Here is an 11719-nt window from a genome sequence, read left to right as displayed (position 1 = left end):
AAATTTTACTGAACATTGTGTAAAAACTGTATTATTACCGTGTATTTATTGTGCAATTACTGTGTAATTACCGTGTAATTACTGTGTTATTACTGTGTAATTGCTGTGTTATTACTGTGTAATTGCTGTGTTATTACTGTGTAATTGCTGTGTTATTACTGTGTAATTGCTGTGTAATTGCTGTGTAATTACTGTGTAATTGCTGTGTTATTATTGTGCAATTACTGTGTAATTACTGTGTAATTACTGTGTAATTGCTGTGTTATTACTGTGTAATTACTGTGTAATTGCTGTGTTATTACTGTGTAATTACTGTGTAATTACCGTGCAATTACTGTGTAATTACCGTGTAATTACTGTGTTATTACTGTGTAATTGCTGTGTAATTACCGTGTAATTACTGTGTTATTACTGTGTAATTACTGTGTAATTGCTGTGTAATTTTTAACAATTTTATCATCTCGACCCGCCTTCCCTTGTCGGTGTTTATGCTGGTATGAGTTTCTGTTTCTAGCCTTCATATGAAAGGAAAATCATTACCTCTAATTACTAATTAATATATTAATAATTATCATTCCCACTATTAATGAAAAAGAATATTAATTAACATTCTTCGGCCGCTGCGTGGCTGCGGTGGCCAACTGCCCGTACTGGCGTTCGGTGGAGGAGACTCTGCCATTGGACCTGCAATGATGACTATCATTAAAAAGTTGATGATTATCATAATGGTACAAATGACTATAGTGATAATTGTTAAATTAACATGATTGGGCCAGTTCCTGCAATATCTGGCAGGTTAGAAGTTCACTTTTATTATTCTCAACTGTGCAAGTTTACAATTCTTCCCACTAGAATTCCTTCCATGCAATTTTTAACTAATTACTTTCCTAATTAATCACGTAGGTAATTAGTTACATGTTCAGGTAATTACTAAAGACTTACCTGCGGGCTGGGCAGCAGTTGCAGTAGTCGCTCGCTGAGAGGTTCTGACCGAACTGCTCTCCCTCCTGCAGCGTGTTTGGCAGAACCTGGCAAAATTATTATTGTTATTATCATTATTATTATTAATTATAATGTTGAAAAATTGCAGCGTCTCAGGCAGCAGTAGGGAGAAGAGGCCCCCCAGCACCAGCAGGCCCCCCATGATCATCAGCGGCAGCACCAGCATCTCTGAGCCCTGCGATGTCAGAGGTAAAATAACAACATTGAGATAAAAGGTACTGTTAGGTTTTAAAACGGAGAATAAATAAATAAGACATGAAATTAACGCTAGTAAACGGCCTATCTATTTACTATTTCGAGAGGAACGGAGCTAATAGCGGCATTGTTAGGCATCATTAAAAGCCTAACAGTACATTTTACTCTACTAATTGATTGTATTTGTGTTTCTAGATCTGAACTTCTTCTGAACATTGAGATAAATATATATCTAAGATAATAGCACGACATTAATAATATTGAACTATGGAAACATGATCAACCATTGAAGCATTAAAAATGGAATGAAAGATTCATGTTGCAAAACAATTAATATAACCGAAAATATCATTAAAACTAACCAATATATTATACAACAATTGTAATAACCGTCTAACTGTCGCAGTAAACACAAACCTTACAAATAAACAGTTAGTCATAAACAAGATTACAGTAAAATTATATTTTCATATTATCAAAATATTATTGTAAATATAGAATAATATAGGAATATAAGTAGCAAGGGGTATTGCTATTTGCTATTTATGGTATTTTCGTTCTGGATAAATTTATCTGGATAAATAGATAAATTTCATTCAGGAAAGATCCACGGTATTGTATAAAATATTTTAACGGTTCATGACCTACGATAGTTTTAAGATAGTTTTAAAAATTTTAGATAGTTTTAAAAATTCTTATTTTTCAGTGATAACTCACGAGCAAGCTTTATAATTTATTATCATAGACTGATAACGCGTGATAAGCTTCATCAGTAAATATTATTAACTGATAACGCACGAGATGGTTGATAAGAGGCACAACTATTGGCCCCAGCATGCCAGCGACTGCTGACACTGACAGCCCCACTCCCCGCACCACCGTCGGGTACAGTTCTGACGCCAGCAGCGGCAGCGCCACGAACGAAGACGAGATCCCGAACTTGCCAACGCAGTACAGTGCTAGCGTCAGCCCAGCGTCTGGAACGTACGTTTTGCTGACATTTTGCTAATTTTGGTAGTGGAATTGATTGCAATGCATAATAAATCACTTATTTTATCTGAAATATCAATAAATAGATAACTGGTTTATCTAAGGACAGCGCTAGCGTCAGTCCAGCGTTTGAAACGTACGTTTTGCTGACATTTTGCTAATTTTAGTAGTGGAATTGATTGCAATGTATTTGGTATTATATTATTATAAACGACTTATTTGCTCTAGAATATCAATAAACAGATAATTGGTTTATCTAACGAAAGCGCTAGCGTCAGCCCAGCGCCTGAAACGCACGTTTTGCTGACATTTTGCTTATTTTAGGATTGTAGTTGATTGGAAATACACTTTTGTTCTCTGAAATATCAATGAACAGATTTATTTGAGGACAGTGCTAGCGTCAGCCCAGCGTCTGAAACGCACGTTTTGCTGACACTTTGCTAATTTTAGTAGTGGAATTATTTGCAATGTATTTGGTATTATAAACCACTTATTTGCTCTAGAATATCAGTAAACAGATAACTTGTTTATCTAAGGACAGCGCTTGCGTCCAGAATGAACGTTTTGCTTACACTTTATTGGTAGAATATTGTTTATATATTATATTGATTATAAGTTTATATTGGTAGTATAATGACAAACCACATGGTATATTCTCAGGAATACAGATAAATAGATTAAATATATTAAGGGATTCTGTAAGTATAACACCAGCTTTGGCCTCGCGTCTGAAATATACGATTTGTTAACACTTTATTTACTTATCTGAGTTATTACAAATTTATATTTTGGAATAGGAGTAAAAAGAGTGCGGCATTCCGAATGTCGCAAATTCGTTTCGCTTCAACGACGCGTCACATTTATACATTTTGGCTGGCAATAAATTTATGTTCCAATTATTAAAGTATGTTCGTATGATATCATGGCACATTAATGCTAAAAATATAAAAATATATATAACGCAGTACTCACTGCAGTGAGTGACAGAGAGCGCATTTTCTCGTCGACGAAAACTTGAGATCACGGACGGACGGACAGACGGACTGACGGACGGACAGACAGACGGACATGGCGAGCACAATAGTGCATTTTTCCATAAATGAGAAAATGCGCTAAAAACCCTTCCGATGATAGGAATTGAATTAATGATGATTACGTCTTTACTTAAGGAAAAAATTTCATAATTAAATCTAAATTCTAGTCGAAACATATGAAAAATATAAAATTAGTGTAAACGAATAGCTACAAGCCCAACCTTCCTCCATCCCCGAGCCTTCATTCCTCCGAGTCTTTATCCCTCCAACCCTTCATCCCTCCAACCCTTCATCCCTCCAACCCTTCATCCCTCCAACCCTTCATCCCCCTAGCCTACCTTCCTGCACGCAGACGGTGGCGATGCAGGCGGCGCCGCCGATGATCATGGAGGTACAGAGAGTCCAGCGGCGCCCCCAGAACTCCATGCTGGGCCACAAGAAGAGGTACGTCGGCAGCTCCGACAGCCCAGCCAGCAGGAAGTTCAGGTACGGGTCACCCCCGAGGGCGGGGGCGTAGTAAGACAGCCCCACGTACACCGACGTGTTCGTGAACTGGAGTTCGGTTCGTTAACCTAAACGTCTGGGAAAAAGGGTGTTAGGTTCGTGAACCTAAATATCGAGAAGGCGAAGAGTCTTCGGTTCGCGAGCCTAAACGTCAGGAAAAGGAGGTTTGTTCGTGAACCTAAACATCAGGGAGAATTTGGGTTCGTGAACCTGAACTCCAGGAAGGAGGGAGTTCGGTTCGAGAACCCAAAATTTACAAGAATAATCGTATTATCGCGATGATGCTACATAGTGCAATTACGTTGGAAATCGTATGTGCTATTACGTAAATTCTCGTTATGTTACCAAATGAAGGTGATAAAAAAAACATTATTCATGTATCAGATGAAGGTGATGATGAAATATACTTATTCTCGCACCAGATGACGGCAATAGCACAAATAAATATTAATTTGTAACTAGGTGAAGGTTGCGATCTGAAAATATTTTATTTTTGGAACAGATGAAAATGAGAGAAATTATTTTCGCACCAAATGAAGGTGATGATGACAGTTTTGCGTGCCAGGTTGGGGGTCCTGAAAAGGTCCAAAACGCCGTACCGGCGCCCCTCGTCTTCCGCGGGGGGCTTAGCGTCCACAGAGGACGGGCACTCGTCCGTCTGCTGCAAGAGGCAGGCTCGCTCCTGCAGGAATTCAGGCACAGGCTGCAGACGACGGTAGATTGGTGATCAAAGTTGTATAAAATAAAGTTCCATGACAATTATTACAACGGCCATCAAATACGAAATCTGTTTGACTGAAGAAATTCTTCTTGAATTCCTGCGCCTACTGCAGGATGCCAGGAGACTCGCCATCCCTAGCAAAATTAGAGTAACGCCCGGGCTTCTGCCCAGGAGTCGTAACATTCAGCTTAAAGTTATTCTATGTCTGCAGGCCACCCAATCGAAATAATTTCTGGTCTGAATCTCTTTTCTGTTTAAATAGTGTCCTGAGAGTATGAGTAAGACAAGTGTGTGGATTAAAAGTATGACAAATAAGTCCTGACAGTATGACAAGATTGGCCAAAACCGAGTCATGCCAAGCTTGCCAGCGTCTTAGGGACTAAACTTCAAGCCCGGCCGAGGCGGACATGAGCGGCTGATTGACGTGCTTCCAGAGTCCTACGCGGCGTCTGCTGCAGTCGGCCCGCATACAAATTTGTTAGAGCAACGTCTGTTGCAAGAAGTCAGGAGGCTCACCCGCGCCTGCTGCAAGAAGTCAGGAGGCTCACCCGCGCCTGCTGCAAGAAGTCAGGAGGCTCACCTGCGCCTGTTGCAGGAAGTCAGGAGGCTCACCTGCGCCTGCTGCAAGAAGTCAGGAGGCTCACCTGCGCCTCTTGCAGGAAGTCAGGANTTTGCCGCCACGTACGACAACTTTAAAATGTTCTCTGTTGCGTACAAACGTCCTCAGGGTTCTACACTCAATAGTTTGTTCATAATTTAGGTTGAAAGTTATTTTCTGTGAGAGCGACATTCGGCAGTGGAGGGTTAAGAGTGACTTGACAAGAGGAGGAAATTGACAGAGGAGTAATTTGCCAATAAATTTTGCTTGCTAATGTGGGGAATTTGACAAAAGTGCGGAAGATGAGGATGGGGGTGATTTGCGATCGAAAGGCCAAATTTTTATCTGTGATTGGTGGGATTAGCTTGAAAATCTATCAATGATTGGTTGATTGAGTTACCAATTCGAAACTATTCATGATAGTGCTGCCGCCTGCTCAAATTTTCAGAGTGGCATTCTACGTACACAAAGTTTCCGTCTGTAAAGAATTAAGGGATAGATTCATCCACGTAGCTAGGAGGGTGAGGGATATACCTAGGGTGTAGGAGGAATTTACAGGCAAAGGGAAATTACGCTCACAGGTTGAGGTCTTTTCAATACAGAAGCACTTCTATCCGATTTGTTCAGGAAATTAAGTACAGCTGAGCAGAATTATACATACAAACAAAAAAATTCTTCTGGAAGCCAAAATAAATTAAAAAGGCCGAAAGGGAGACGAGAAAAGTTTAGAAGATGACGACTAAGGCCAAGAAATAAATATGATAGGTCACTTAAAAGTCACCAAAATACCAGAAGAAAAGTTGAAAGATGAAAAACATAAGAGAATAGAAATATAAGATATTAAAAGATAGCAAAAAGATAGGTAGCATAAGATAAGAGGATAAAAAGGCAGCAAAAATTAGTGAGCCAAAAGAGTGGTGAGCTAAATAGAGTTAGAACTTAAAATATAGTGACAATGTAAAGTAGTAAGAGAGCAAAATGTGAGACTTGAATGCGAAGAAGAAGACGATGAAGGGCAGAGTGGTGACGAGGCAGAGGCTCTGCCAGTCCCTGACGAGGTAGGCCACAACCGCAAGCAGGATCAGGCCACACGAGTAGGCCACGTTCAGCATCACCGAAGTGTATGTCCTCTGGTGAGGCCCGACTAGCTCGATCCCTGCCGTAGAGTGAGTAGTAATAGAATAAAGAGGCCATATATATGGTCAAATAAATTACTGATACCACCTGCCGTAAAGTGAGTAGTAATAGAATAAATAGACCATAAATATGGCCAAATAAATAACTGCTACCACCTGCCGTAAAGTGAGTAGTAATAGAATAAAGAGACCATAAATATAGCTAAATAAATAACTGATACCACCTGCCGTAAAATGAGTAGTGATAGAATAAAGAGACAATAAATATGGCCAAATAAATAACTGCTACCACCTGCCGTATAAAGTGAGTAGTAATAGAATAAATATACCATAAATATGGCCAAATAAATAACTGCTACCACCTGCCGTAAAGTGAGTAGTAATAGAATAAATGGACCATAAATTCACGTTCAGCATCACCGAAGTGTATGTCCTCTGGTGAGGCCCGACTAGCTCGATCCCTGCCGTAGAGTGAGTAGTAATAGAATAAAGAGGCCATAAAAAGGCCATAAATATAGCTAAATAAATAATTGCTACAACATGCCGTAAAGTGAGTAGTAATAGAATAAAGAGACAATAAATATGGCCAAATAAATAACTGATACCACATGCCGTAAAGTGAGTAGTGATAGAATAAATAGACCATAAATATGGCCAAATAAATAACTGCTACCACCTGCCGTAAAGTGAGTAGTAATAGAATAAATGGACCATAAATATAGCCAATTTATACCTTAACCCTAGGCAAATAAATAAGTGATACCTATAAACAGAAGAAATAGCACGTCAATATGCACAAATAAATAACATAATCTACAAATAAATAATGAAAAACTAACATGGTCAAATAGTGCATTGTGTCCCCACGAGCTCGATGGCTGTCGGAACACAAGTATATTAAAGAATTTAAATTATTTTTAATAATATGTGTGCTATTATAATATAAAAATAATAATCGCAATAAATTATGATAAGCTACTAAAATCCCGGAATCGGAAATAAACAAAATAACACGCAAATCTGTTTGAATATTACACATAAATATTTATGAATTAATCAAAACATTACATGAATAAGCCAAATGAATACATTCTATTTAATCCATCTATTCGCTGCAGCCATTGAGACGTCTGCTGACTGATGAATAGCTTGTAGAAATTTCGAAAATTTCGAGTTTAACTATAAATACGTCACAAAATTCCGAAATTTTGGAAGAAATTTTAGTTAGATTATGAAATTCAATTATTTAGTAATGTTTTCATTCATGAAATTGTGTGTTTAAACATGTATATAATTTTGTATCAACTTATGTAATTATGGCGTAAAGACAAAATTCTTCAGGCAAACTAAAAAATTTTGAATGCAAAGTGTGCATTCCACATTTGTTACATGTCTAATTATGTAATTATGTAATAATATATGTGATCATATATCCAATTATATAATGATCAATGTAATCATATATCTAATTATGTAGTGATATACGTAATCATATATGTTGCCTGCGAAGCTTATCTGCTTGTGGGCATTCACTTGGATGTCTCTAGCTATTATTTTATAAATGTTTTTCTTTTTTCTTTTGAATTGTAACTAGAGCTCCTTTGTGAATAAAAATTAATCAATCAATCATTCAAATTATGCAATAATATATTTAATCATGTATCGCATTATGTAATAATATGTGTAACCATGTAATAATCCATGCAATCACAAATTTAATAATTTAAATATTTTACTGAGCTCACCGAGAACAAAAGGTGTTGACAAGATCGCAGGTACAGCAAAGCCCGCCCCCACGCGACACATCAGCCACACCTCGAACGTCGGGGCGAACGCCGTGGCTGTCCCGAACACTACCAGCACCGTTAGGTAGATGTAGAAGGACGGGTGTCTACCTAGCCTGTGAGTAGAATGGTCAGGTAGATGTGGAAGAATGAATGAGTAGGATGGTCAGGTAGATGTAGAAGGACGGGTGTCTACCTAACCTGTGAGTAGGACGGTCAGGTAGATGTAGAAGGACGGGTGTCTACCTAGCCTGTGAGTAGGACGGTCAGGTAGATGTAGAAGGATGGGTGTCTACCTAGCCTGTGAGTAGGACGGTCAGGTAGATGTAGAAGGACGAGTGCCTATCTACCTAGCCTGTGAAAAAAGGACGGTCAGGTAGATGTAGAAGGACGGGTGTCTACCTAGCCTATGAGTAGGACGGTTAGGTAGATGTAGAAGGACGGGTGTCTACCTAACCTGTGAGTAGGACGGTCAGGTAGATGTAGAATGACGAGTGCCTATCTACCTAGCCTGTGAAAAAAGACGGTCAGGTAGATGTAGAAAATAGGGTGTCTACTCAGCCGAAGTAATTTAGCGTAAACTTCATTGTCTTCTTTGTGAAAGAAAGCATATTATATCCAATTCTGATTTTTAACCCATTTAACCGATTGATATTATTAAAAATTTGTCGCCTATCTTTTCAGATAAATAAGCTAAAGATTGCCTATGTCTTTGATTATTCTCATAAAATATTCCTCTTTATTGTGAACGTATATCCCCTATCACTCAATACAATATCCTATCCTATCCGGATATACCTCANCACCAACACAATTTCCACACAATTGACACAACAGATACAAATGGTCAGCAAACAGGAAAGAGCGAAACACGAGATCCTTTTGCCGCCATTGCGATGCAACAGGACGCGTGGCCACCCCCCTGCGGGTTGTGCCATACAAAGCAGCTTGGTAAGGTGATTCTTGTTCTATTTTTTGCAATGATGGTTTTTTTCTTATTATTTCGTTCTTGTGTGTACTTGCTTCAGCGAAATACGATATTGGCAGCGCATGTAAACGCTGAGAAAAATTACTGGGACTTTGACCAAACAATGATACAAGTACCACCTACCAGAGCCACGACGCTGGTAGAGTTGGCAGGTAGCTGGTAGTGCCAACCACCCTCCCCACATGGCACCACCGGGGCTACGGTGTCACTACCTTCACCTATACGTGACCAATAAGGTGACATATAAAGAGTTATTTTTACATTTTTAGTTAATAGGATTCTTGATATTATTGTTTGTTGTCGAACAATATTATGAAAAAAGGCTAGGTCCGTCCATGCTGCTTCTATTTTCTAAGTTTGGTTTCGTCAATAAGACCTAAAATGATATTTATATCAAGTAAAATGAGTGAAAACGTGAATAGGAAGTTAAAACAATACGAATCTGAGGTAATGTTTTATAACACTTAAAACACTGTATAGAAATTAACTTAGTATTCCCACCGATAGGGGGAGCGGTAGACGAGTTGATTATTCCAAGTGAAGTGAGACGCTCGGTGTAGTTGTAGTCGTACATCTGGCAGCTGCTGTAACGTTTTCTGGTGTTGTCGTACGGAATGCTGCAACAAAAATAACCACGCTTATGAAAATTCCTTTTAATATGCAAATACGTTTGTCTGCATTTAACTATTCCACTTCTGGCATATAGTTTTGTGAAGAACATCCACCACTCAAAGTTTATTCAGGATTGGGCATTCTTCGCTGCAAAATTATTGTTTCTTATTCTCAGTTGAATCAGAGTGGTCAAGAAAACTAAGATTGAAGCAGCGAGTTTAGGGGTTCGAAATCCGCAACTAGCTGTGAAAATTTTGGTCGAATTCTGCTACAGGCCAACATGACCTAAGCAAAGAATACACCAGAGACACCACCATTCTTAGATATAATTTGCATAAATACGTCTAATCTCGCTCAAATTTTCGGCTATTCAAACTTTTCGCCTATTTTCTCCGAAACTTTTCATCCAATTTTGCAGAAAAAATACAATTACACTCTTTCTGTGTTATCCGAAATGGAAGACTTAAAGATTTGTAACGAAAATTATTAATAATTATTGCGTACCTCAAGTTTCTTCGCGCCTCTGGGCTAAGATAAGGCGCCAGGCGTTCAAGTTCGGGCACCTTGCACCAGTGAGGCGGAGTGGACGCCATGAAGAGTTGGTTGTAGGCATGGAAGGCGCACGGCAGAGTCGCGGGTAGCAGGAAACTGTACAGGATTAGCCGCTGATAGGCGCCCCACTCGCCCACCTTCTTAAGCTCCTCGTCGAAATCCATAGCGTCTTTTTTTATGAAACAGGCGACAAAACCCGTGATTAATGGCTGGATTTTATGTTTATACTAACTCGATTAATGTTCGGGAAATGCATTTGCTTCTATTTTTAGCGAATCGAACATTATATTATATATTTTTTTTTGTCATTGCTTAATAGTGTCTAATACTGAATTGCGTAAATCGTGCCTTTCTGTTTTTATTGAGGAGATGTTGTCGGCAGCCAACTACTTGAGGTTACTGAAATTGAAGTAGTGATATGAGGTTCAATGGCCACTGCCAGCTACTGTGAAAATTCTGCGATTTCAAGAATCGGCGACATGGCCAAGCATGGACCAAGCTACAACGCATACACCAGATATTATTAAATTTTAATATATCATATTATAAAGGCTTGTGATATGCCTTTCCGTTTGCAAAAATTCCATAAACTGGTAGCATTTCGCCTTCGCAACTCAAGATCAATGCCTATATTGAGTGTGCACGCGCCATATCGCAGAAATTAGCGATACTTTACAACTGATCTTAATAACCAGCGATGCACTTTTTGCCCTTTTGTAGGTAGGTCATCCAGACCCAGTTTGTGCCAGTGAACGGCAAGTACTACGTCTGCTCTCTGCTCAAGCTTCAGGTAAGAAGTGTGTTGCTATTTGGACAATGACTAATTAATTTTTTTATGCATATAAGCGTAAGAGACAGGATCATACTTGCCTACAGGCTAGCCAGGAAAAAGTTCTTACTCATGGCTAAATAAAGCCTATTATGACTATAATAATTATGCCTATATTAATAATTAAATTTAGAAATCTTTTTGTACCTTCTAAATTTCAAAATATGTTGAGCGGAATGAATGCACATAATTTCTTAATATATGTTCAAATATTTGACTGATACAATGCACTGCTTTCACCTCTCACTATTTTTGCTCACCATTTTCAATAGTCAATTCGAGTTACTCTATGATAATGAAAATGTTCGAAGCCTCTCCTTATTTCCTTCCGGCATACAGTAATTCATCCTGGAATAATAATCAAACAATCGAAACTGAGCGACATGAAATAAAGAGAAAGCTGAAACCTTTTCAATTCATGCTGCAGATCAGCCGCCTGACCGACATCGCACCCATTACGTTAATGACATCACACACATTACATCACACCCATTAATGGCATCACAGCCATTACATCACACTCATCACATCACACCTGGTGCAGCGTCTCAGGCAGCAGTAGGGAGAAGAGACCCCCCAGCACCAGCAGGCCCCCCATGATCATCAGCGGCAGCACCAGCATCTCTGAGCCCTGCGATGTTGGAGGTAAAATAACAACATTGAAATAAATATATCTAAGAAAATAGCACGACATCAATAAGATTGAACTATGAAAACATGATCAGCCATTGAAGCATTAAAATGGAATGAAAGATTCATGTTGCAAAACAATTA

At 38.9% G+C, this 11719-nt stretch overlaps 1 protein-coding gene across 1 annotated transcript; it reads right to left on the bottom strand.

Moving 5' to 3' along the window:
- Nucleotides 1-413: 413 nt before the first annotated feature.
- LOC108670203 (beta-alanine transporter) lies at nt 414-10283 on the bottom strand. Its single transcript, XM_047880682.1, has 13 exons — nt 10069-10283; nt 9454-9569; nt 9038-9170; nt 7926-8080; nt 5984-6200; nt 5262-5314; nt 5027-5067; nt 4256-4407; nt 3560-3774; nt 1996-2174; nt 1086-1177; nt 943-1032; nt 414-684 (listed from the first exon to the last, which is right to left on the bottom strand). The coding sequence occupies exons 1-13, from the start codon at nt 10278-10280 to the stop codon at nt 600-602; spliced, it is 1740 nt and encodes a 579-aa protein (XP_047736638.1). The 5' UTR covers nt 10281-10283; the 3' UTR covers nt 414-599.
- Between the last annotated feature and the right edge of the window lie 1436 nt (nt 10284-11719).

Source organism: Hyalella azteca, unplaced genomic scaffold (assembly GCF_000764305.2).
Source record: "Hyalella azteca isolate HAZT.00-mixed unplaced genomic scaffold, Hazt_2.0.2 contig5912, whole genome shotgun sequence".
NCBI classification, from domain to species: Eukaryota; Metazoa; Arthropoda; class Malacostraca; order Amphipoda; family Hyalellidae; genus Hyalella; species Hyalella azteca.
This window is presented reverse-complemented; position numbering and strand designations above follow the sequence as displayed.

Coding starts and splice junctions, on each gene's coding strand:
- LOC108670203 (XM_047880682.1), bottom strand. CDS start 10,280: ATGGATTTCGACGAGGAGCTTAAGAAGGTGGGCGAGTGGGGCGCCTAT. Junction 1,033..1,085: donor CTGCTGCCTGAGACGCTGCA/ATTTTTCAACAT, acceptor ATAATAATTTTG/CCAGGTTCTGCCAAACACGC. Junction 685..942: donor AACTGCTGCCCAGCCCGCAG/GTAAGTCTTTAG, acceptor TCATCATTGCAG/GTCCAATGGCAGAGTCTCCT.